The sequence below is a fragment of the Poecilia latipinna genome, unplaced genomic scaffold, assembly GCF_001443285.1.
Source record: "Poecilia latipinna isolate Pla-1442-1.1 unplaced genomic scaffold, P_latipinna-1.0 Scaffold500, whole genome shotgun sequence".
Taxonomy (NCBI): domain Eukaryota; kingdom Metazoa; phylum Chordata; class Actinopteri; order Cyprinodontiformes; family Poeciliidae; genus Poecilia; species Poecilia latipinna.
In genome coordinates, this window is record NW_015113116.1 from 6,639 (window position 1) to 33,650 (window position 27,012).

The 27,012-nt window shown below is 36.2% G+C and overlaps 3 protein-coding genes across 4 annotated transcripts; all 3 read left to right on the plus strand.

Annotated features, from left to right (window-relative positions):
- Positions 1-231: 231 nt before the first annotated feature.
- LOC106952217 (neuronal pentraxin-1) lies at positions 232-15,710 on the plus strand. The gene is made up of 6 exons (XM_015040201.1): positions 232-354; positions 6,371-7,605; positions 9,474-10,155; positions 11,335-11,585; positions 13,562-13,741; positions 13,836-15,710. The coding sequence occupies exons 2-6, from the start codon at positions 6,862-6,864 to the stop codon at positions 14,043-14,045; spliced, it is 2,067 nt and encodes a 688-aa protein (XP_014895687.1). The 5' UTR covers positions 232-354; positions 6,371-6,861; the 3' UTR covers positions 14,046-15,710.
- A 1,450-nt stretch (positions 15,711-17,160) lies between these two features.
- Positions 17,161-22,316, plus strand: LOC106952212 (C-type lectin domain family 1 member A-like). Its single transcript, XM_015040198.1, has 6 exons — positions 17,161-17,443; positions 18,071-18,160; positions 18,763-18,927; positions 19,565-19,716; positions 20,201-20,325; positions 21,594-22,316. Exons 1-6 carry the CDS (start codon positions 17,380-17,382, stop codon positions 21,745-21,747), a joined length of 750 nt encoding a protein of 249 aa, XP_014895684.1. The 5' UTR covers positions 17,161-17,379; the 3' UTR covers positions 21,748-22,316.
- A 195-nt stretch (positions 22,317-22,511) lies between these two features.
- Positions 22,512-25,751, plus strand: LOC106952214 (cytochrome c oxidase subunit 6B1-like). Of its 2 annotated transcripts, none has more exons than XM_015040199.1 (4): positions 22,512-22,614; positions 23,944-24,058; positions 25,119-25,219; positions 25,620-25,751. In XM_015040199.1, the coding sequence occupies exons 1-4, from the start codon at positions 22,543-22,545 to the stop codon at positions 25,671-25,673; spliced, it is 342 nt and encodes a 113-aa protein (XP_014895685.1). In that variant the 5' UTR covers positions 22,512-22,542; the 3' UTR covers positions 25,674-25,751. The 2 variants fall into 2 exon arrangements, with proteins under 2 accessions (XP_014895685.1, XP_014895686.1); XM_015040200.1 differs by lacking the exon at positions 22,512-22,614 and adding an exon at positions 23,217-23,325.
- The last annotated feature ends 1,261 nt before the right edge of the window (positions 25,752-27,012 follow it).

Below are 27,012 nucleotides of genomic sequence, written 5' to 3' on the forward strand. Positions count from 1 at the left end.
AATCAGAACATCTGTCTTGAAAAAGTCTTTCAAGACAGATTGTTAGTTTGATATGACTCACATCATATCAAACATAATTTGCATAAAACAAGTGAAACTACACAGACTGACAGCAAAGAAGACGATGAAAAGGAGCAGACACAAAATAAAGCAGAAATTAAACACACTGAACACTCTGACTGCCCTTCTCATAACTGAGAGCTATATCCTCAGGTTACTCTGCATCAATCAAGGAGAGAGAGAAAGAGAGAGAGGGAGAGCGAGTTAAAATTATCCACCTAAAGCCAATCCTCCTCAAGCTGATCACTGAGCTGAATGGACTAACAAGCTCAGGGACTTCAAAACTACAGGCAGGTAAGAAAACTTTGTTTCTTTCTTGAATAACTAAGTTGCTGTTTTCTGCACAAAACAGATAAATACTTGATTGAATCTAACCTTTTACCCACAGCGAAAGGTTGTCATCCCAAAGAAAAAAATATGGAAATAATTCTGCCACAGTCTGAGATCATTTTCATTTGTTTAGATTATCTGAAGTTTAAAGGAAAAGTATATAGTTTTCAGAGTTTTCTTGGGATTTAATGGTTTACAAACAGTTGTAGGTCAGGATAGCTAGGCTTGAGGCTCAAGTTCATAGTTTTCATGTATTGAACTCTGCAAGACTAACAATCCCAGTTTTTTTGAAGGAAAGCGAATCCAGCCAGTTTGGAGGAACAAATTACATATTTTTTTCTATGTGTCCTTTCAAGACAAACTTGGATAGCTGAGCTATAAATGTGTATATAAAGACAGTGACGGTTAGTAAAAGTAACTCTTAAGTTTCCCTTTAAATGCGCTAAAAAACTTGGCTGAATGTCTCACCAATGTGTTGGTTTAACTCAAATCAGTTTTCCTTTTAATTGCAACAATATTTAGTAATTTGATCATTGTGAATTTTTTAAAATCATTTCTTACAGATTTTTTTGACCAACAACTCCTGATATGCTAATAAATTATAGGAAATCGATAATAAACAACATTTTGGTATGTTATTAAATTCTATGATTTTCTTGAAAGAACACCTCTGTCCTTTGTTTTGTAATAGTTTGATTAGTTTGAGGTCATGCGCTGCAAATTTCACACAACCTCAAATAACTGGATAAATATAGAATTATACAAACTTGTGATTTTTTTAGTTTACTGCCTTAAATCTCCCAATATACATTTAATAAACTGACAATTGTAAATTTTATTGGTACTGGATTTTTTCCATACAAAATACAAAATAATGCAGTACCTGCATTCACTTATTTGCTGGCTTATTTTTCTTATGTAAAGAAGAAAAAATCTTTACTGCAAAATAAAGTATCCAGAGAAAAGTTAAGATAATCAAGTTTTTAATCTTGATTATCTTAACTGTGATTCTAATTGATGTATTTGATTTGTGATGTTGAACTTGAGTGTTTGATATTCCTAGTGTTGTGTTGTTACTCAAAAAAAGTGTTGTTATTTTAGCTAATTTTAAATAAACAATAAGATATGCTAAAAACATAATTCACAATTCTAGCAAGGAAAGCACAATGCCTAAAAGGACACTTGGCATAACCTTACAGTAAAAAGACATCAAATTAATTTAATTTTTACCATTTATTTATTTGAAATATCAATACGTAAAGCAGAGCCAACGAGACATTATTACGATTATTATTTTTTATAAGTTTGATCTATCTTTGAGTCCTTGAGTTCTTGGGTCAGTGCATCACTGATGAGGTTGAAGCCACGTGCAGCTCTGGGACTTTAGCTTGACTCTTCTTCACGGGCAGGAGACAGATTAAAAAAGCCAAGCAAATTGTAAGGATGATCCAGTCCCTTTTCAGGTGTGAAGTGCACCTGTTGACTCGCGTGAGAGGCCAGCTCTCATGAAATAAACTCAGAGAAAACATTATCATTTGAACTGAGTTATTTCTCCTCAACACTTTATCACTGTTAACCATTTTTCATGTCATTTGCCTTAAATGCAAGATTGTTCAGAAACTAACAAAATCAATAATCCGGGCACAGTTCACAGTGAGGTCAAGTGTGACAACAATTAATATATAAATATAATTTTGCAAAAAATGGAAATTTCTGATTTGTTGGAACTGATGTTGAAACACAAAATATCTTTATTACAAACTTATTTATTAATGGCTCTTTAGATTCTTTAGCCTGCTTTTTTCAGACTTCTGAAAAAAGCCTGAAAGATAAATTTTTGTACTATGTTGCTAGAAACCTTGCATAACACAGTGGGCCCAAACCCTTTCATGGTTTAGTGCAGAGGTTCCCAACCTGTGGGGCGGGCCCCCTAGGGGGGGGCGCCGTGTCATTGCATGGGGGGGGCGGGAAGCCGTCTGGATGAAAAAAAAAACCTAAATTTGAACACTGTATGCGCTGGGTTTTTACCTTAGAATGGCCAACTCTCTGTTATTCCTATGTCAATTTGATACAGTAGAGGCTTCCACACTTCCCATATTTGTGTCTTCTGTCACTTTTACCAGCAGTTAAAACTGTTTAATCCGTTAACATGTTGTAACCTGTTTTTCCGAGCCGCCTTTAAACGTAACATGAGCGCTACGGCTCGCGCTGGGTTTACACCTGTGAAGGAGACCTGCTGCTGCTGGGCGGAGCTACGTAGGTTTGTGTTAGAATCACGGCAGCAAACCAGCAAAACGCAAATAACTTTTCACAGTTTTTCCCTCCAAACTAACCGACTGAGTTGAGTGAAGCTGTTGGATGCAGGTAATGTTAGCTAAAAGATGACTAGCTAATATCAATACAGAACCTTAAGCTTAACAAATTCCTTGTAGGCTACCGATGTTGGTGTCTATTTTCAGCTACGTACATTCATTTTGCCCCCCAAAAAGTCGATGCGCGCCCCCTTCAAGTTTTTGAGGATTTTAGCTATTCACAGGCCCATGAATACTGGGAGTCCATTGTTTTGGTGATCTGATACATTTGTCACAAAGTATTTCAATCCAGTTAAAGATTACTCAAAAAAGTGTTGTTTTAACCAGTTTCCACTTTTCCCATCAAGGAAGACCTAATTTTTGAAGGTCAACACTGCCTAAATGTTAATTTTATTAACCTCATAACCTTTGATTTCTTCAGTATAGTACAAAGATTGTTTTGACTATAGATAAAACTTTTAGCCTTTGTGAAAGTTTACCTAAATGCCCGCTTCTACTTTCATAACTTTACTGGGCAAATAGTCACAGAAAACAACTCAAAAATGCTCATCATGCAGTGAGGACACAAGTTACAAACCAAACAGTTTATTGGACGTATGCATTTATATGGAACGTGGTTCTCTTTGGCCAAATGAAAACACACATTGTGAAAAGATTATCAGACTATGTTGTTGAGGCTTCAAAAATTTGGATCTTGTAATATTCTTTCTTATTTTTAAAGTGAGGGTTATTGAGGTATCGGCCTCTAAAGAGTCGTCATATGTTGCTCAGAAAAATAAAATAGGGTTTTATTTTAAAAGGATAATTTACCTTTTTTTTATATACCTGCTTTAAGAGCAGGTATATTTTCACTTACCAAACCATCACTTTACTGTTTAGATATAAAGAGAAAACATTTGCATTGGTAGAATATTATATAAAACAACATTTCATTACCATATTAATTAGCTTTCAAGTTACTCTAAATTAGAAGAGAATCTTTTACTAATATAATGGCAAAAAATGTCAGTAGTTATTTTTATTTAGGTAAAAAATTAGAAAAATATTTAAACCGAAATAGCTAATTTCAGAAAAGAGAAATTTACAAATAAAGTTGAAAGAACATTAAAAAAATCTGAGCACCACCAGTCGTGGTTATATTTGCAGTTGCTGATCAAGATGAGGTATAACTCATGTTCCTGTTAAAGTTAACCATGCAGCCAGAGAACCTAATGGGGAGGGTTGAGTCGTGCAAAGCACGAGGTCAAAGTCTGCACAGGAAGAGGCAAAGCATCTTTTAGCCTCAGACAGGTCAGGACCCTGTGTACATGTACACTTATAAGGCAACTGGGTGTCTAGCGCTGTCTTAAAAAGCTAAACTGGCACTGAGAATGACACTGTATGTCAACAACTTCTAAGAAATCTTTCCTAAAGCTGTGTAAAGAACTTTCTTTAGCTTTAAAATAAAACACATATATTTCAATCTATTCCTAAGCCTGGTTAATCACAAGTTCTAAACATCTTTCATACATACTAGTGTGACAATGAAATAACACTTTCAAAGTTGACCATCATTTAAAAATCTCAAAAAATCAAGACAAAACAAAACAAAAAAGAAACATTAGGCACTTTGTGATCACTTATGACGAGACATGCAGAAAATATATTCCTAGTGTTCACAAAACAGAACAATAGTCTGTTTGTTTTTTATGTGTGTTTTTTTTATATTACCACAAAAAACTGACAGTAGGGCCTGGGAGGGAATCTGTTGTTTTCCTCCAGCTGTTATTGAGGGAGATGCGGGTTACATTCAAATCACCAGATATTCAAAACATGACTTTTATGAAAGTCATGGAATGTTTTCTGAAAGGAACAATGTTAGTGTTTTGTGAAAAGATACTTTATTTTCTGCAATTAAACCAAACACTGTTCTAGGATGTCTTATTATTATTGATAATTTTACCTCTTTGCCACTGAAGAGGTATTTGTTTTGAAATTTGATTATTTCATTTTTTGTTAGGTTTTTTATTTATTTATTATTATTCACATTGTGTTTTATTGTATTCTTGTGAAGAAAAAGAAACAGATCTTTGCTTGGAGGGCATCCATGTGCTGCCACGTGTCGTTGAGAAGTATCATGTCTTTAAAGCTCCCTTAATGTTGTCTTTAAGTATGGCTTGTTGTCAGGTTAAGTCCCTCATGTTGTTGCTAAATCTTTTTATCACTCACTCAAAGGTAGCCAATCTACTGTCTGAAGAGGAAAAAAAAGATGTCATGCCTTTCCGGGTCAAGCTAGAAGTTGTTTATTGTGATTTCATATGCAGCAAAATGCATAAAAGCAGCAGGAGTTCCCTAAGAAATCCATGTGACTGTTTGGACTGCAATTTCCCTCACCAGCTTGCGTATCCATGGTAACTTACTGCAATATTGTTTAGTGTTGCTATTGCCATCTCAGACTTTAGCTCAGAGTTGTACCTCAAATTCAGGATAGACAGTCCAGGCACCAGGATGTTGGCTGCTAGTTCTACTGTAACGTCATCTCAGGTTTTACTATGTATGGAGCCTGTCGAAAAGGAAAATGCAGCGATCTCTTACTTAGGGATGTATATGCATGCATACTAGCAGAGACAGGATGACCAATAAAAAGCCATGTTGTAATATTTTTATGCAGGTCAGCTCTAAGTGCTACATGACTAACAGCTTTGTTGAGTGTTATGTTATTGAAAGTTTATCCATTTATTTTGATGACTACTTAAATGTCATGGGAATTTTTTTTTTTTACTGCTCAAATGCTACTACCAAAACTTCAAACCAACATCTGTTCAAACATAAATTTTCACAGTAGCGCAGCAACAAACTGGAATTAGTTAGTTTGTTTATATTTCAAAACCTCTTTTTTTTTCAAAGTCACATAAAGGCATGACATCAGACTCAAATGTCCATGGTCTCAGTGGGTGTTTAAACTGGTGATTGGCTATAAGGATAAGGAGCTTAAAAGGAACAACAGCTTATGTGTTCTGAAACCTTATTTCTTGGCTTTGCATCACACTCTTTGGCAAGCCTCACAAACATCCTTAAGTTGTTTTAGAAATGAAAACATTCACTTTTGTTCCACTTCTGTAAATTTAGTAGAACTCACTCAAATTGTGCTTTTAATACCTTAAAGTTATTTTCTTCTTAAATTAGGCATAAAACAGTCCCCGTCTCTTCAAATTTTTCCCCCCTCTCTAAGTTAAGCAAAAATATATATTTCAAAACCTCTATTTGTGGAAGATATGTGAGTATCAAGGTATAAAAGAAATCTATTAGTAGTCAAAAACTGATATTTGGATGGAGCTCAAACTAGATGTTAACACAAATTTCAACAGAAAAATGAATAAAGTTCTATAATGGTTGTAAATTAGTACATGACATTTAGAAGAGACAATAAATGGAATTGTGATTTTAGATTGTCAGTGGATATAAATGTAGCTTATACTTTTTCTTTAAGACTCAGCAGATGTTATGATTGTTTAGTGGGATCTCTGTTGGTAATAAGGTAAAGTCATCATTTATTAAATGAAGAACATATTTCAACAAAACATCTTATAAAATTTAGCAGTTTGCATCAATTAATGGTTTTGTTTCAATATGCTTTCATTTGCCCAGACTGTTTTTTTTTCTTACCTCGTTCTCTGTCTGTGCAACAGGAAATGTTACTCCAGGATCTGGTGTTTAGAAGCTGAAGTTAAATGGATTACACTGAGCTGTCAAGCACAGGAAGTCACAGGAGCCAAGACTGATCACTTGCCTGGCACTGGCCCAACACCACGTCCTCGAGTGGGTGGAAGAACCTTTCACAATACATCAGCCAAGTTCTCACAGCCTGTTGATTTGCCATGGAGCCAAGAGACTTTGTCTGATTCGAATAGGTTAACTTAAGGGCAAAAAGATAAACAGTTTGGCAGCGACCTTTGTTCATTTCTAGATCACTTCCTTGCTCTCTTGGCATTTGCGTTACTTATATTTGTTTTTTTATCATTCAAGAGGAAATTATGTCTCAAGTGAATCTGTTGAAATGAGATGCTACAAAACACCTACATCCAATACAAATGACATCCATTCATGGTGTTCTTCAAAGTAAAGCTAATTTTTGGGGAAACTGTCATTTATCAAGGGACTACATTCATTCTAACAAAACATGGCCAGAGACAACAGCCTTCTGAGCCTCATGCCTTCACCTGTGAGGTATGAGCAAAAGTGTGGACCACTCCTGCCTCTTTTTCCCCTACATTCTCTGATTTTTTATTACTTTTTGTCATGTGCTGCTGCTGTGGGCACCATAGAATATGACTATGGAATTAGTCCCAAATTTGTCTGTACTCCCGTTCCCCCAGAAGCAGATCCCAGCTGTTATTCACCACCCTCTGTGCCCCATGGACCAAGTAGTAGCAGTCATGGGAATGACCACAGCACTGGCAATCATCGAGGCATAATGTCAGATGAGGCAAAAGCCACCATTTTGCACCTTCGTGAAAGCCTTGTAAGGCAGAAGGAAACAATCCTGGACCAGAGGGAGACCATCAGAGAACTGACTGCCAAACTCACATTGTGTGAAGGGTTTGGTGGTCACCACAGCATTGGTCATCACGAAAGCCACCATGGTTACCAAGACAATCATGACACGCACCATGGCAGCCATCATGACAATCATAACAGCCACCATGATGAGCACCTTGGACATCATGGCAGCCATCATGGGCCATCATCACTGCACCATGGGCCCTCAGCACATCATGGCAGTGATCATCACTCCTCCCATGGCAGCCACAGGTCAGACCTCCACCACCAAAAGGGCTCGTCATATAGCAAACACAACTCTTTTTCGCCAGAACAGACTGGAAAGACGCTACAGACGTTGAAAGAGAGGCTGGAGAACTTGCAGGTGAGTGAAGCAAAATTAATTTCAGACTTTTTCAATGTTCACTTTGACCTTAATTCTAAACTGTTACCAAAATGTTGTTAATGGGTTGCCATGTCATGGTTTTGAAGTGTCACTGAAACTTTTGTATTTTTGGATATTTATGTTAGCCTTGCTATTCAAAGTGCTTAAGTTTATCATCCATGCACAGGGAAAAAACATAAATTGTTTACAGGAAGAACCTCACCGAGAGTCAAGCTAGAGTCTTCTTGTGGGAATCCAACAATGCTGCTAATCTTTCCAACCGTGCAGTATCTAAATCAAACAGCAGAAACATGCATGTTGTTTCTCATCTTGGCGTTTTGTGGGGGCATTTTGACACCTGTGTTTTGTTTACATTGTTTCAAATCAACTTATTTTAACTTTCACCTTCTTCTGGTGGTGTGGTTTCTTGAAATCTTGAAAGTTGCAAAGGGATTTGGTATTGGCAGAAAAGACTTGCAGCCTTTGTTTGTTTACTCTACAACATCCGACAATGCAATGCATACCCGGATACAAGAAGGCATGCGAATTGAGGTTGTAGCATGCATCTGGTACCTGAGTTGTGTTGAGGTTGGATAGCACACTAAACAAATCTCTCTGGATTTCATTTGTAATCGTACTCAGACTACACCCTCCCAACAGTCTTGGTACGTTACGCACCCCAGTGCAATTTCTGTGTTTATATCCAAGTTAAAAAACAAAACCAAATGGGGGAAGGAACCAGAGTTTGTTTTAATGGGGCTCCAGCTCCAGTCCTCCTATTTTTAGATGTCTCTATTCCAACACAGCTGATTGAAATGGCTCAGCTGTACCTGAGCATGCCACAAAGTTGTGCAGAGGCAGTGATTTGATTCACAAGTGTTGAATCAGATAAAAGAACTAAAACATGCAGCATACCCACTCTCGAGGACAAACATTAGACACCACCGTTTTAAATGGACCAAACACTTAAGGTATACAAACATCAGAAGTGCCTATGGGGTGTTTCTTACTACTGTCATTCCAATCAGAGTAAATGAAAAAGACATTTAAAAATTGTTATAGTTAGAACTGTAAACATTTCAACAACCTGTGAAATGTTGTCACAGCCTTTCTGTGGTGTCTTGTGACTTTGTGAAAGCTGGGATAGCCTACAGGTAATGATGAACCAGAACAACATAAATCAGGGACAACAATTGTGCAGATGGAACAATATAACAACTGCACAGATTTTTAAAACAGTTTTACAGTTATTGTGGTTTTTAAAAGTAGATCTTTAAGTGTTAACTGGTCTCTTCTCAACTTATTTTAAGCATACTTCAAGTGAATGAGATATAAAGGTCATTAAATAGATTATATATATTATCTATTTTCTTTAGAAAACAATCAAAATGTGATTAAATATTCTTATCTTCCCAATTCAGAAAATAAGTACAAAGACATATTTGCTCCTAGTCAAAGCAAACCTGTCTTTTAGAGACTCCCTCCTCTAACAAGATGTCTACACCACTAGCCCCTGGTCATGCACCGAAGGGCGCTAGCCAGCCTCACCTTCAATTACCTTCATCCTTCTTGATAAGGCTACTAACTGTGGCGTGTGTTGGCAGGAAACAAAGCCGGATTTGCCGGTGAGGAAGATGAGAACAAGCAACGGGGAGAGGGAATGAAAGCTAATGAAGGCAGGGGTTGAAAGTGCTTTGAAATTTAAGAAATATCTTGCTAAACATTTTTAGTACTACTCCATTAGGATATTATTGCAATAGAAATAAAAATGCTATTTAAAACTTGATTTCATTGTTTCGATTAAAACTCAGACCTCAGGTATGAGATGATAGAGCAGTTTATAATACTATGTATATTTTTATCTCCAGGCAAGAAACTCCTCCAGTTCCTACTCAAGCTCCCTGAGAGAACTCCTCCAGCGGAAGATCAATGCTCTAGAAGAACAGCTGCACAGTTACTACAGAGACCACCATAATGACCACCATGCTGATCACCATGACGACTCACATAATGACAACCACAACGGCAGCCACCATGATGACCACCATTCTAGTCACAATGGTGGCCATCCTGACGATAGCCACCATGATAGCCACCATAGCAGTGGTCACCATGGAGACCATCACAGCAGCCACCACGGTAGCCATAGATACAACCATCACAGCAACCATCACAGTCGCCATTTTGACCCTCAATATGGCTGGCATCATGGTCGTCACTATGGTCACCATGACGACCATCACAGCAGCCACCACAATGACCATCATAATGACCACCATAGTGACCATCATGGTGGCCATGATAGCTATCATGGCCACCATGATTCTCTCCATGGACCTGGACATCATGATGACCACCACGATGATCACCATGGTGACCACCACGATGATCACCATGGTACTCACCATGACACTGAGGACCATGAGCACAACCACGAAGGGGAGCACCCGCCCAGGCGCCTTCCTTACACTAGCAAGGAAACGAGTCTGCGGGGCCCTGGACACAGCAAGCTGGAAACAGTTCTCAGCCAACTACATCACAATGACCATGGTAAGCGCACACACCCACACATGTTCTGACCAAACATTTATATGAATCAGTTGCTATTGGTAATTAGGTATTTTAGATTATTCATCAAAGTTACATCTTCACATAAATACTCAAATATCCTGCAGCTTACCTTTAACTCTATATTTAACAAATATTCCATATACATAATGTTTCCATTTGTTACTGTTCTGATCCCCATTTGAGCCACTCATCGGTGTTGAAATGTGGCAGATTAGAGGTCCTAATAAAACAACAAATAACTTCACGAGGCCTTGTGGTAATAGGTATTATTCAGTGGAGTCTGTGGAATAGTGGAAAAGTATGAAACAGTTGAAACGACTGGCGCCTGCCTTCATCTCTGACTTCTGACATGTCTCCCACTAAACTGCCCTCTTACAGGCATTGGCATTCACCAGTCCCTGTATATTTACTCCTATGTTTCCTCGGTCCTTTGTGGAGTTGTCAGTAGTTTATATTAACATGTGGGAGTTACACAAGGAAGCACTAGGTACTATTAGCCAGTGTTGACAGGTTTCCTAATCCTCGTCCCCACGGCACACACTGCCGTACATGTTTTAGATGTTTCGCTGCTTCATGACACTTAATTTTAATTGATGGCTGATAAACAGGCTTTGCTGAACTGCAATCATCTGAATCATGTGTGTTAAAGGAGGGAAATGTAAAGAGAGAGTGCCTTGTGGAACAGAGCTGAGAAACACTGGTATAACACCTTAAATTATGATTTACTTCTTAAACCTTACACTTTAAGCTAGAAGCCCTACTTTGGTCAGTTAGCTACAGCTACTTTTGTCATTTTATATGGTTGTTTTATTCTTAATGTTATTTGTTTACATTTAATAAACTGTCACCAGTCATGACTTGGATTAAATTATGCATAAGAAGAGATAGACATCATCTATTTCTACTTATGACTATGTTTAATGTGCCTCCTAAATCATCTCAAGTCATGTATAGTGTGTTAAAACAATTATTCAACTTTTGTAGTTAACAAAAACCAACAACAGTTAAAACTAAGCTATGGAAAGGAATTCCACTGAAAATCTCTAGCCTGCTAATGGCCAAAGGTGTTTTTTTTGTGTGTGTGAGAGAAAAGTGCAGACTATGTTTGATCTTTAGATTGACTGGAATTAATCCAATCTTTTCTCCCAATCTTACCAGGAAACCAAAAGAAGCTTAAGAGTCCAAGTGCTTTCCTGCTTGAGTTTCCCATGAGGACCAACTACATGTATGCCAGGATGAAGCGATCAGTGGTCAATGAGATCTTCGCCCTGACCATCTGTCTGTGGCTGAAGCCAGGGGAAGGTTCTGGCCTCGGAACACCCATTTCCTACGCCGTGCCTGGGCAAGCTAACGAGCTGGTGCTAATGGAGTGGGGCAGCAACCCAATGGAACTTCTCATTAATGACAAGGTGAAAACATTGTAACATGGTCACATGTACAAAAACATCTACCATCAGATATGGCAGAAACTGATACTACAAAAATGTGGTTTAAGCACACATAAGCATTTAACCAAAATCTTATATGAGGTCATGCCTTCTTATACACTTGTTCAGGCATAATTTTAAAAAATGATAGTGAATATACAGAAATATATATTTTTACAATTATAAAATAAATGACCAGCTGAAGAAAGTGGGCAACAGGGTTGACTTCTTAAAGGAACATTCCTGTACTACTTTTCCCGACAGTCAAACGTGTTTAGTCGATTTACCCAAATGTTTCCCGTTCCTCGTAAAAAACTTCAATACTAATCTAAACAATAACATCAACTTATTTACTTCATGTATTATTTATGTTGTATTTTAAAAAATGCCCAGGCTTTTTCGGATTTTCTTATGAAGAGAGGTTTGTAAATCTAATTGTATATATTCTGTTTCTCCAGGGAATTAGTTGTGGATATCTAGGTTCGCCTGACACTAACCTACATACAAATGAATGACCTACTAAGATTTCATTATACTGCTAATCCCCTAATCTTTTTTCTCTGAAAATCCTTTACGTTTTTTCCTTTTGAATGGAAAATAGATGGTTGACTATGTCCCTTCCCTGCCCCAGTACTGGGTGATCACAACAAACAAATAAGCAAAGCAATTAATCCTGTTATAGTCTTGTACTGACTGACCTAATTGTCTGTCGGAGAGACCAGGAAGATAAAACTATCATGTTTGCTGTCTGTGAGTCACATGCACAGTCATGACCAAAACTATTAATGACCCACTTAAGACCATGAATTCAGTTAGCAAGGTTTAAAATAATTTGTCGAGTTGAGGTGATCTTCTTCACTGTTCACATGAAAGGCTTATTGTTCAGAATATTAACCATTTTTGCCAGTCTGCTCTTTATAGGATATTGCTGAGAGTACAGTAAGCTGACACTGACGGGTTAATTAATCAGGGTATCTGTTTAAATACCCAGGCTGCTCTTGGCTTCATTACAAATGCTGCTCATAGCTTTCTAAAGGGACTAATAAAACAAAATTAAAATTAAAAGACTAATGAGTAGTGCATCTTTAATTTTGACAATTTTACTTCCAGATATATATTTTCAAACACTTGAAAACTTCTTTCTTTATGCACATACTGTGTGTGTGATACCCTTTTTCATTTAGTTTATCGTCAGTGCACAGCAACACATGTTGAGGTCCATCGCTTGCTGATCTGTTTTATCTTCGTATTGTGGTATTTATGCAGAAATTTAAAACGCTATTGTAAATATTTATTGCTAGTTCTAAACAGAAAAGTTTATTTTCCCCCTATTGCTGCTAAAAGAGATAGGTGGCACTCTGGTGATCTATGGTTTTCTTAAGAGAAAAGAAAAATCCAAATAACCAAATTTCTGTTTTTTATTGGCAAGGGAAAATAAGTGAACAAGCTTTATTTGGGTAGTTATAGGTGTGGGGGTCAGGAGGCATTATTTTATAACTTGCTGCTACATACAGCTAGAAAAAAACTCTAGTTAGTCCGGCAATTCCTCTGCCCTGGCTTTAAATCACAGGAATGGGGTGAAAATTTTAATCTGCTTTGAAACTACAGCTTTAAAAATGTGGCATAACTTGATATTTGTGACCAGCTTGAGCCTAGTGGAATATCAACGTAATAAAATAATTTCTCAAAAACAGTTCACCATGTCCAACAGATGTAGGGATGTTGGACATGGTGTCCACAAATTGACCTATTTTATTCATTTATTTTATCATGTTGCATTTCAAGATATCCACCACACTAGTAAAAATGAATGAAACTGATAAACCGTTTGGGTCAGAGTTATTGACAGGACGTAGCAGGCGTTTGTGAAGACGGCACTTTAAAAGTCTTCAGTTTTAGTTTAAATAACAGATTTTTGTGTATTTTTTTCTACCCTTTCCTTCTTTCCTGGTTTATAGGCGGTGACAGTACCAATAAGTTTGACAGATGGAAAGTGGCATCATGTGTGCGTGACATGGTCAACACGTGACGGCGTTTGGGAGGCTTACCAGGATGGAGTGAAGAAAGGTTCCGGACAGAACCTGTCAGCCTGGAATCCCATAAAACCAGGAGGGATCTTTATGTTGGGTCAGGAGCAGGTGAGACGTTTGCTATAAGTATTATTGAACTTGTTAATCTGTACCTCCTCTTTGGAGTTTTATTTATTTATGTGCCTTCTCCTCCACACCACAGGACACAATGGGAGGTCGCTTTGACATCACTCAGTCTTTCTTGGGAGAGTTGTCAGATCTCCAGTTCTGGTCCAGAGTCTTGACAGCCAATGAGATTCACACCCAAGCAACATGTGGAAGCCACCTCGTTGGTGACGTCCTGTCGTGGTCTGAAGAGCAATTGGAACTTCATGGAGGGCTGACTGAGCTTCCTTTTGAGCCTTGTCACTAAAGAGAAACATTGAATTCTCACAGGCAAAGCAGTAGGATTATACGATTAAATGCATGTGTCAAAAATGGATGGGGAGTGGAGAAATATAATCTTCCTGTCGTCTCCACCTACGCGCTCACTTCCATGTTCTCAGCAGAACTGCTTTGAAAGCTCCCAAGAGCGCAGCGCTCTGGATTTACTGCCTGTATGGTCACGACTGCGGCTGCTCTGATAGATTCAACACACATAATTGGATTTCCTTTCAGCAGAACAGCGACAGAAGTTGCTGGATGCTATTGACGAGCTTGCTGCAATCATCACAAACAGTAAAAAAGGGTGAAAAAGAGAGTAAAAGGGACAGGAGTAAAAGCCTCATCAGCTCCTCAGCAGGACTGATGTTGTCACAGGATGTGTTTCTTTTGCAGGTCAAACCTGGCGTTTTTATAGCATTACTCGATAATGTTAACTTGTATACATTATATTAGTATTTCATATTGAAAATAACGCAGGTTTTTGGAAGAAAAACAAATACAATTGAAAAAAAATAAAATGGATGGGTTATGTGTTGCACCAAATTATGCATGTTGACAACACAGAACTCAAAATGCTTTTCAATTGACCGCTGTCGAAGGGTTGTTGCATAACAGTGAGATGGTTCGATGTCAGGTGTGACATGCTATGGCTTCAAGCCACCCAACAGCATCAAAGCAGGTAAACCGGCCTGCAACGTGTCAGCGCTGTGAAGCCAACGTCTCCTCATCAACTGGCGGCTTATGTTAGGATTTACCTGTGAACATCTGACCTGATCCTGCCTATTTCCAACCAGCTCAAACCTTAAGGCAACGGCAGACATGCCAACACATTTGCAGTTGCACATGCTCAGAAGAGCTGAAGAAGTGAAAGAGTATTGCTGATCCCATGGTAGCAGCTTGTACCTTCAGTTCTTTTTTTTCCCCTTTTTCTACATGTACATAATAATAGATTGTCTCTTTCCATTGATTAAAATACTTTATGACTGTATTTGTTACATTGTAAATAAGTAAAATAAATAAATAAAAAAAAAACATAGCACTTTCCTAATCTTTACTTACCTCATTTTGTTTTTGGAGCATATCTTCTGTAACAAATTGTTGAAATCAGTCTAAGTTCGGCTTTAAGTCAGGCTTTATTGCTTTGACCGGTCTCTGTGTTAAAAAGGGATATTAACTACAGCATTTTAAAAAACATTTTAGTTTTAAACATCTGCTAAATCTTTTTTGTATGCCAAAGTATGAAGCACTTTGAAATGTTGTTCCTGTTTTTTCTGTGATAAATAGTGGGCCAAATGTGTGTTACACCTCTTTCAAACTTTTTTCTTTGTTTTCGTCACTTAGACTACATATATGTACTGCAGAGAAATGTTTGCAAGCTCTTAACTCAATATGTAGAACAATGGTAGCATCATCATCATTAACACAAGATCTGCTTATTTTCGCCTTTGCTGTATATTCCAGCATTTTGATAGCATTTGTTTTGTTCATTCCTGTGTTTGTCTATAACGTGTTATAGTTCAAAACAGTCCCTCCCTCAAGTGTGAGCCAAAAATACATACAGATTTGTAAAACTTGAAGGAGGAAGATTATGAATAATAAATCTGGAAAATGTTTGTAAATATACACCAATTTTGAATAAAACAATTTAAAATAACATTTCTGTATCGTCCTGTAGAGGACATAGTGTACCCAGGCAGTTCATGAGTCTTAGTGATGTTAGCCTCTTTTACAAAAGTACGAAAAGTCAAAAGTTATTTGGTGTTTGAAGAGTTAGTCCAGACTGAAGTGAGCTTCTGCAAAGTTTCTATCTGTGATAATTTGCTTGCTAAATAAAATTGTGGGATGATTGAAGTTGACTGCTAGTCAGAGACACTGTCTGCTTTAGCTGGCTTTACCATATTAAACTATTAAAACCAACAATAATGCTCATATGCACCTAAGAACAGGTCAGTGAAGCTATAATTTGCAAAGGCTCACCAGTAAAAGATTGGAAGAAATGAATACCTAGTCTAATGAGCTTTGATTTCAGCAGTGGCACTCAGGTGTTATGGTCAAAAATTGATACAAACAAAACTAAACATTTTGGTTATATCATGGGTTGCATCAATGGGTCTAAGTCTAAGATGATGTAAAATGAGTAATTTTCCTATTACGTAGACAGTGCCCTCATCATATTGAAGGCCAAGTTCAAAAACAGAAAACAAAAAAAGGTGTATACATTTTAAATTCAAAGTATGTGGTGAAATGAGCTGTTGTTTAAAATATTGCTCAGCCACCACAAGAACTTAAAAATATACCTTGCATCAATTCTAGAGGAAAATGACAAGTTTAATCTTGAAAAGAAATAAAACACTTTCCACAAAGCATCTCAGCTTCTCACCCAAAATGGATTGGAGTTTAAAACTACAAATAAATGGGATTTAATACCTGGATGCATCTATCCTTTTATTAAGTTTCTGTGCTTGGTCTCATGTGGTTTAAGGGGGACTGGAGCAAATGATCAATGATAAACTGACATTTTTCACCCTGTACAGGTCACAAGCTAACCAGAGGGCAACACACAGACATATAGGTGAAATTTAGGGAAACCATCTTAACTTAATCAGTGTTTTGGATGGTGGAAGGAAGCTGGAGTACCCAGGAAAACACAAATGCAGAAGGAAAACATTCAAGGTCAACATGGTCTTGCTGTGAGGCAACAGTGCAAACAACAACTCCACTGTGCACCCTGGTTTGATGCAGCAACTCCAGGATGAGCATCAGTAAGAGCATTTCAGCCCGCAAGTTAGTTAATGCATACAGGTTATTGAAACATTTAGGCAATAAAATCTCAGAAAATCAAGGGCAGCACTAACATCTTGTTCAGTGTTAGATCTATGTTTCTTTAAAGGCCATGTTTGTTGCCAGTTTAAGGGGTATTGTGGAGACACACGAAAAAAATGTTAATAAATAAAACTAAATATTTTAACTAAAACTTTCTTAGCATTGTTAAAGAATATACATTTTTAATTCCTATTGCAGCCACTAGAGGTTGCACATTCCTAGATATTCTCTGAAAGAAGGGGAAGATGGTGGCTTGGGTCCTGTCAGAGTTATTTGACTATCACATTCACTTTTACTTTACAGACAGTTGGAGAGCCATTAATTTGGTATTCATACGTGACACTGAGTCAGACTCTTGATCCTCTCTTTTGTGCTTGTTGGTTGTAGGAGCTTTTGAGCTTTTCAGTGGTTAACAAGCTTTGGAAAGCTAGCTTAAATAGAAAAGTTATGTTTTAATGGAGCAAAAGAGTGAAATCTAACTTGCATATGACGAGATCATAATGGGAGTAAGCAATGGATTAACTCTGCTGGAAGGAGAAACAACTAAAGCCGCCCAAGAAAAAGGTAATTCAGTTTTTTTTCTTTCTTTAAATGGTGTGATTGCATGAAAGCCTTTTTATAGTTTTTGTTTTTCCCAAAACACTAATGACTTTTCACATTCAGAAAAGATCAAGTGTTCAAGTGGATTCTTCCCGTACTTGAAAAATCAGTTATTTTGCATCAAAATGTATTAACTATGTCAAGTGGGTTTTAAAACCTCACTGTGAACTCATTGTTCATTTAGTTATTTTTTCTAATAATTTCATTTCTGAGCTTCTTCTGCTTTGAAGTTAAGGGCTGTTTTTAGGTAACAATGAAAGCTGTGGGGTTTTTTTAGTAAATTATATGAAAGGAAAACATTAGTGTGCGGCCATGCTGATAGGTTCATTTTAGTACACATTTTAAAATGATTTTCTTTTCAAAGTCAAAATGAGAAGGTCTATGTTGATATTTCTTAGAGAGACAGTAACACATGTTCTTATTGTAGTCTGTATCTTGTTCCATATGAATGCATTTCACTCCAATACTTCTCAAAATTCAAGTCAAAACTATCAATATAGCTTGAGTGTAGGTTAAAAATATATGTATCTGCACTGCTGAGCTGATGGTGGGGAATTAGCTCATACTTTTGTTTGGGCTTTTGTCTTTTAGCTTCATTCAGTGACCACAGACAGTTGGCTCATTACTTATCTCTGCTCTGCTTCCTGCTCACCATCGTGACTCTGCTGCAGACTCTCTGCTGTGAGTATGCCGTCTTACATCTGCAACAGTGACTATAATATAGAAATGCAAACAGAAGAGCATATGTGATCATCAGTGTAAGTCTCTAAAACCCCTCTGGAGTACAATCTTAATGAAAACATTACTCTAGAAGACAAATCCTAATTTCGTGTTCAACTGATGTTGTTGCAAAGCATTTTGAGAGACTATTCTAATGTTTAGCTGAGTGTGACAGCTACGCCATTTTATTTACATCAGTTTTCTGTTAGTCAAAGACCCCTGGGGTTATACAGTAAATTATTTTGTCAGGATTCTACATATTAGTGTAAAGTAGAAACAGGGATCCATTGTTCTCAAACTGTTTTATAAATAAAAGTTTCAGATGACATTCAAGGTACTGAAATTTTAAGTTAAACAGATGTTGATAAAATGTGCAAGAAACAGTTAACAGAGCACTGCAATATAAAATTGAGAACAGAAGGACATGTTGTGATGAAACATTAAAAGAAATGTAATTTTTTATCACATATATGTATTCCTTCTAACAATCTACTAACAACAATGTAAATTCAAAAAACTCGCTGAATAAAGAAAAAATGAAAAAAATGTGTGTGATCCCACAGTGGTTCAGATTATGTTGACTTCTCAGTCTCAGTCATCTCTGCAAGAAAATAAACTGCAAGAACTGACAAACAGGCTGGAGAAGCTGAACCAGTCCCATCACCTCCTGTTCGCCCAGTATCCTGCTCTGAACCAGTACTGTCCCATCAACAACTCTTCCACTGGTGGTGAGTTTGTGTTCAAGCTTCAAAATTCTTAAAAATTCACTTTGTTAAAAAAAAAAAAAAAAAAAAAAAACTGTTGGAGATGTGATTTTAAGCTGAAGTTCAGAATTAAAAATGGACTTTTTCATTTGGCTAGAAGGCAACACATACCAGCAAGGGCCTGACAGACTGCCTTAGGCTAAATTAACAGAACTAATAAAGTTGAACAAAATGTGTTTTCTTAGATGTCCTTGTAAATTCTTCAAGCTCTGTTTTGATTTTCATGAAAAATGTTCAGGTATTTCACATTTTTTCACATTTTGAAGAGTTAATTTAAAAAGAAAATTTCAGTGAGGAACTGAAAGGCGTGTGTCTACCTAACTTTGATGTGAACTTTTAATATAAATATTTAATATTTAATATAAAATGCCAAATATAAGCATAAGTAGTCAATAATTATGTCAAAGATAAAATATTGCAATGCTATGTTTTGAAAAGGTGAATTTAAAGGACATTCTAGATGGAGCAGGGGTCAAAATGAGATGATTTCACAACGGCAGTATTAGAAATCCATGGAAAACTTCTGACAAAAAGGGTTTAAAGCAGCTTATGACAATTTCTAATGCTTTTTTCCTCTCTGGGATTTTAACATTTCAAACAGAGAGAAAGTGCAGACCATGTTTGACTGACTGGACACTTCAAGGAGAGAAATGTTTCTACTTTAGTGAGGATAGAGCTGACTGGATCAGTAGTCAGTACCTCTGCATGTCACTGGGAGGCGCTGTGGCTACAATCAAGACAGAGGAGGAGCAGGTGATCAGACATATCTCTCTCTCTCTCTCTGCCTCTCTCTCTCTCTTAAAAAAAAAAAAGATTTAGTTGCATTCAGTCAAAAATTCAATGGAAACCATCTCGGGTTTCACCGCTTAAACATCTTTTCATGTATTTTTATAAGTGGGTTATTGGAGCTCTGTTGGCATTTTATGCATCTTCTGCACATATTTGGGGTTTCTGTGCAATAAGATGTTCTAGAGTTTATATATGCACAGGTTCAACCTGTGCATATATAGCCATGCACATATACATGCATAGCAGCAGCAGTGAGTTTGGTTAAGAATAGCTTTACAACGACTAAAAGGAGCGGAGGCAGCTTAAGGTCATTGGAGGTTTAGTCTTTCATTAAATTTACAGCTCATGTAACACAGATTACATCCAGAATTTATTATCAAAAGTCAAGTTAAAGCAGAACTACTGAAGAAAATTAATTTGACCCTGATGTTATCAACTTTATTCTCAGGAGTTTCTATTTAAAATGGCCCAGAGCCGGAGCCAGGGAGACTCATACTGGCTCGGTCTGAGAAGCAGCGCTGTGGACGGGACCTGGCAGTGGAGTGACGGCACCCCGCTGGAGAACGGACCACAGTGAGTGTAAAGACAGGGCTGAAGAGGCGGAGGGGTGGAAGAAGGGCATGAGAGGTTAGAAGCCAGCAGCTCTTTTTAAGCCTGTGACAGTTTGATCACATGTTTAAGGACAACCTGTCAGGTTACACAGCTACAGAGAGAAAGGATGGTAGTTTAGTTTATCATTTAATTAAAAAGACGTTGTTTCTTCCAAGCAGACAGTTGAAAGTTCTAGGTTTCATCAGATTCTAGATATTTTACTGTCATTCAGAATATTCACTACAAGTGCACACATGAACAAACTTCCATTAAAGCATGACACTTAAAATATATAAAAACTAAACTGAACAGAGGATAGCAGAGAGAAAAGTAATGGTGTACATACAATGGCAATACAGCAGGCATTGCAGAATGCAACTGGATTGTTGCATTTAATTATTACACAGAAATTATTACCCTTAGTTGTCGACATCCTGACAACAAAACTATACACTTTTACAGTATGGAAGTCTCATGGTTTGAGATATGGAGATGTTGCATATGCTGGCTACTCTGCATTTCATGCTGCAGCACCAAGAACTGAACCTGAAGTAGATGTGTACAATTTCTGACACTTTTAACCACATGCAACAAGCAGTTGCATGTTGCATGTGCAACATGCAGTCTCTGTAATTTCCTCTTCTGTCCTCACCACTCTCTCAGGAGCCTTCCAGTCTGCAAATGTGCAGCTGACAAACCATACAGAAATCTACTGGTCAATATGCTCCCTATGGGGCATCGACAGTATGTGCTGAGGGTGTTGGTTGGCAGGTGAATCTTCTTGATTGATTGCAGGAAGTGAAGACTCTGTTGAGCTCATTTTATCAGAGATGTAATGTTCTGCAGTCCAGGATAAATTATTTATTTGACTTCCCAGGAACTTAAAAAAAATCTGAATAATTTTGGGCGCACATTTTTTTTGTATATCATTGAAGTAAATATTATGATTTGTTTGTCTTCTGGTGGATTTAAATATGACTACCAGCAGCACATTCTTTTTAATTGTTTGTGTTGCAGCGCATAGACTTAAAAATAGGAATTACTAAAAATCATAATCTGGATGTCCAATATGAAAGAAATTCAAACATCTGTTTTATCCAATTATACTTGCATCTTAGTAAACATAACTAACATCTTGGGGGATAGAAGATACTAGCAAACTACCTGAGCAACAATATGAGTGAGATATGTTGAAGTAGAGGCGGATAATGTTATATAATGATTTTTTTTAATTTATTTTGTCTCTGCAGGTTTTGGGAACATGAGCCAGACGTCACAGGAGAGAGGAAGGTGCTCTGCGGTCGACTCACACCAGGAGACAACTACAGGAAGAGCTGGTTCAGCTCCGGGTGTTCTGGTCAGCTGAGGAGAATCTGTGAGCGCAGACAAGCTTCACTACAGTGACCAAAGTCAATGACTTATTATTATTATTATTATTATTATTATTATTATTATTATTAATTTATTTATTTTAAATTTACCTCCTAAATCTTTTCTCTTGTATATTAATATGGTTTAACATAGAAAAAATATATATATTAGGGATCAGGCATGTTTTCCCACTTTTTCTGTCGCTGTATAAAGATGTAGAAAATCCCTAAAAGCTATAAGCAAATATTAGGATCATGTTTATAGGACTAATTAGAGAACAGTGACTTTTTTTCTAAGATGTTTTTTGTTACTCACTCATTTTGTGCACTTGCTTAAACCCTACTTATACTTTCTACTTCTTTTTTTTTAATGGTGGATTTTATTTGTAATTTGTCCTCAAAGTTTTTTTTTTCCTTTATGATTTTCATAGTTTAAAATTCTTATTCTTCATATTGTATCTCTGAATTGTATCTTTTGGCTGAAAAAAATATTACAAATAAAATTTTCCAATTATAACTGCCATAAAATGTCGAAGGCTCTTTTAAATTTAAATTGACATTAACGACATTGTAATCTAAATAAAGAAAATTTATTCTTTTTGATTTGTTGACTGAAATTGTGGCATGTTTGTGAAACTATTAGTCTCTGTCTGATTAAAATAACTGTTAATAAATTGGTATATCAATATTAAATTTTTTTTTTACTTAAACTGGCTATCTTCAATACTCTCAAACTTTTATTTCCGTAGTCTATGTGTACATTCTCTGTTTGTCCAGTAGATGGCAGTGCTGCACTGAGAAGTACTTCTTACAGACTCCGTTTCCCAGCATGCTTTATGAGTTATTTCGGTTGCTGAGCAGAAAGATAAAGCGGGGATTAGAGCTGAGATTATTTGAGAAGGTAAATGTTATTTTTTTTTAAAAGAAAAACAATTTAGAATTAACTTTGTTATTTAGAAATACCACCAGCGAATGGATTTAATTATATAAGAATGTGTTCTTTGTGTAAATGCTACGTGAAATAGTAGAATTTACTTGTTTGAAGAGATTAGTGACTGCTGGTGACCAGGTTTAACCATAATTTACTAAATTTATCAAGTAGACCAAAAGTAATGGACAGATTTAGAATCCGGCGGAGTGTCTTTAGCAATTTTGTTCCACTGTTTTATTATTGTTATTATTTTTTAAATGTCACTTAAATAATAACACAGCTTTATATAAATTACAAAATGTGTCATTTTCTCTCTAGAGAACGGTGCGTACATATAACTGTATTCTTTGCAGAGGGCAATATAAATCTCAGTTTCTTGTATGAAAAGCGTTTTAATAATCCAGTAAATAAATTCATAGGTAGAAAATTGTAAGACTAAATTCATGATAAGAATGGTTCAAGAAATGTGGGGTTTGAAATTTGAACAGAGTGGAACATCTGTATTACAAACTGTCTTTGTCATTTTGGCAGAAACATGACCGAGTGAGAGCTCTTAGCAGCAAATTGAATTTCTCCGGTAACCTTGTCAACAAGAATTTAGGCGGTTAGTAGAAAGTAAACGGCTCGTGAACACCCTGAGTGCACTTTATACGCTTCTTACGTTAGAAAACTTTCGTCTTCGTAAGTATTTATGTGTTTGAAATATACGTGGGCTTGTGATGTTTTTTCTTTGGTTGATAAAATATAGAACAGTGTACATAATTTTTGAGTGTAGAGATGCCATATGTATACTTGCTAGTAATGTAGTTTTTCTGTTGTATTTCAGTTAAAAAAGACAGTCTGAGTGTATCATTAAGATGAGTGTATTAGCTAGTAACGTATTTTTGTTTCTGTTATATTACAGTTACAAAAACGTTTTGAGTGTAGCATTGAGATTTGTATTTGCTTCTAATTTAGCTAAATCCATTTATCCACAAAAATCTTAACTGAAAGATCTTCAGTTAAGAAAAGCAAGCCTTGCGTGTTGTGTAGTTGTTCGCCGTGATCACGTGTTGCGAAGACAGCACAAATTCACTTACGTTAATTTCATTCATGCATTCGTTTTAGGTCTAAATTGGTTTGATTTGATTTCAATCTGAAAAATAAGCATAGGTTTAATATTATTTGACATTAAGAGCTTGCCCCATATGCCAGAAATTATCTTCCTAATTTGCATTGATTGCATTTTGCCTGTCATGTAATCCAAATACATTATTCTTCTTATTACCATGCTGTTTAACTTGTGGCATTTTCATCCAGAGGCTGAAAATGTCTGGCAATTTTGAAGAGAAGATTAAGAACTACAGGACAGCTCCTTTTGATGCCCGGTTCCCCAACACCAACCAGACCCGGAACTGCTACCAGAACTACTTAGGTAAGCAAGACAGTGTGCTTTGTTTTATTACATCCATTTAGGATCACTAGCATGTTTTCTCAGGTACTTTATGTTTTTATTTTGTGATAGGATTAAATTTTTTTACGAATGAAAAAAAAACAAGCTTTAGTTCAGTGTGTTGATGTCTCTTCCTGTTTACACTTGGAATTTACACTGTTGGGTAACAGTATATAAAACTAGATATCCCAGCTGTATTATAAGCAACTACTATTTGTATTATAATTTAGTCATTTTAGCACACACAAAGTATTTGATTAAAAAAAAAAAAAAAAAGATAAAAATGTAACTCTTTGATATTAAAATATCACTTCTTATAATATTGGAGGGAAATCCTGCCTCAAGTCAAGATACAGCTCACAGAAATGTAGGTTACATAATTTGTTATATTTCTGGGGCAGAGATGCTCTACAAAGGAGAGGAGAGATGGAGCTGTTGGAGCATGAATAAAATGCTGGCTCCATTTTAGACCGATAGTAAAGCTTCTTCAATGAAACCTTTGGAAGCAGCTAAATGTTCCCTGATGAGACCTGGTGCTGTTTTACTGTCACTTTCAACACATATATGAACCTGTAGTTTACATTCTGGACTTTCAATCACAGAAAATTTTACCAATAATATCAATAATAAAACTTTGGCATTTCTATTTAATAACTACCCACAACAGAACTGATGAGAAATAGTCTTCTCTATGCAGAACAAATGGCATATTACAATTTCTTACATTTTTTTGAAGCTAGATTTCTTCAAGCTTTTTTGGGTTTTGTGACATCTTTTGTGTAAAACTGTAAATATATATAGGACATCATTTGTGCATCCATGCTAGAGCATTTTTTTCAGATCAAAAATGTTTCAGATTGTGCTAAATTTATTGAGTCATACATTTACATATTGTGGTTTTAGCGTAGGGTAAATATGCACAATTAAAACTGGGGAAAGATTAAAGTTTCAGAGGTCCTCAATAATACAAATTACCACAACTGTTTACCTTCTGCTTCTTAACTGAAAGGTTTTTTTTACTGCTTTCACATTTCCTCATCAGATTACCACAGATGTAAGAAAGTTCTGTCTGCTAAAAATCAGAAGACGACTCCTTGTGAGTGGTACCGCAGGGTATACAAGAGTCTCTGCCCCATTGCCTGGGTATGTGTGCTATGATATGGATTAACAGAAGAAAATACAAATAAGTATTAGTGTTAAACATTTGCAGCAACCAACTTAAAGTTTTGTTACTAATCCAACAGGAATCACAGGATTTTGTTTCATCTTCATAAAATTAACTGCCTGAATGCTTTTTGTTACAAGAGACATCTTTTGCAGAGTTACGTATCCCAAGCACTTTGTTCTCTTTTACCATTTGAGCCTGCCAAGTCAAGACGATCTGTTATATGATAGATATAGATGTACTTTAAATAAAATTAATGAATCCAAATTTAAGATTTCAAAAGTAAATATTTTGGGATTTTTTTTCTTCTATCAATGTGATATTTTCATCTGTTTGTATTTTGATTGCCTCACCAGATTTCCCTTACTTGTTTTACAGGTTCAGAAATGGGATGAGCAACGGCAATCAGGGACTTTTGCTGGAAGAATTTGAAGGCAAATTGTTCATTGTTTCTTTTCTCATCCCATAAGCTTAATATGAAGCTTAAATAAAATACTGTTACTGTGAAAATGTGTTTTCTTTCTTTGTGTATTTATTTTTTACCAGCAGGTGCTTAGATCTGCTTCATATTCGGATTGGAAAACTGTTAGGACGATTGATTTTACCCATTTTTTATTCCGTGTTATTTGAGTTTTTATTCTTTTATTTGCAGCAAAATAAGTGTAGAAGAAAAACTAATCACTTGTAGTAAACATATGTGAGGCCTCAGAAAAGTAAGTTAATTAAAAAAATCAGTTAAAAGGTACTGGAGTGAACTCAAAAAAGTTCAGTTTGTGGCATGAAAAGGCTGTGAAAGCTTTAGCGATGAGGACTAAGTGACATGTTTTATGTTTCCAAAATGAGAAAAAGTTTAACTCAAGCTGGAAATGAAATCCTGGTTCTACAGGATTTATATATATATATATTTTTTTTTTTTCACATTACAACCACAACCTTAAATTTATTGTTATTTTATTGGGGTTTTATGAGGTACAATACAAAGGAGCACATGAATCTGAAATGGAAAAAGTGATGCATGCTTTAAAGAAAGGAAATTGGGGGAGTGCTTTAACAGTAACATGAAACGTGGGCACAGTTGATCTGAAGAAAAACTGAGTTAAAAGCAGCCCAGTCCTACAAGAAAACATGGTAGTTTATGCAACAGACTGGAAAGTAGGAAGGAAATTTAGCTTATAGCAGGACAACAACCCTAAATATGCAGTCAGACCCATAATGGAACGGTTCTAGTTAAAATCATTGACATGTCTTGTAAAAGCCAACTTAAAAGCAAAATATTTTGTCCAACTGAAAATCTGTGGATTCAACCCAACTGACTGAGCTTATGCAATATTACTAATGGATTAAAACTGGTTTCAAGTGTGAAACGTTAATAGACTTATTCCAAAAGACTGGAAGCTGCAAATCAATATTTTGTGCAAAACATTGATTTAGGGGGACAAATGTTTTTTGTTTGTTTTAATTAATAAAATATATTTTTGTTTAATTTTCCTTTGAAACAAGCAGTCAAAGAATAAAAATATGAGGCAAGAAATAAGTAGTTTAGGAAGGTAGCCCACATTTTCAACTGATTATTGCATATTTTGTTAGAAATGCTAAGATGATGACTTACTTTTTCTAAAGGGACAGTATAGGTGATTTTGTTTTTAAATACTGACTAAAAATGCGTAATCAGGATATGCTTCACAAGCCTAACTTGGCTTGATTTTAGTAACTAAATGTAGTAACTAAATTTCTATATCAACTTAAAAAACAGTGATCATAGCTATAAACC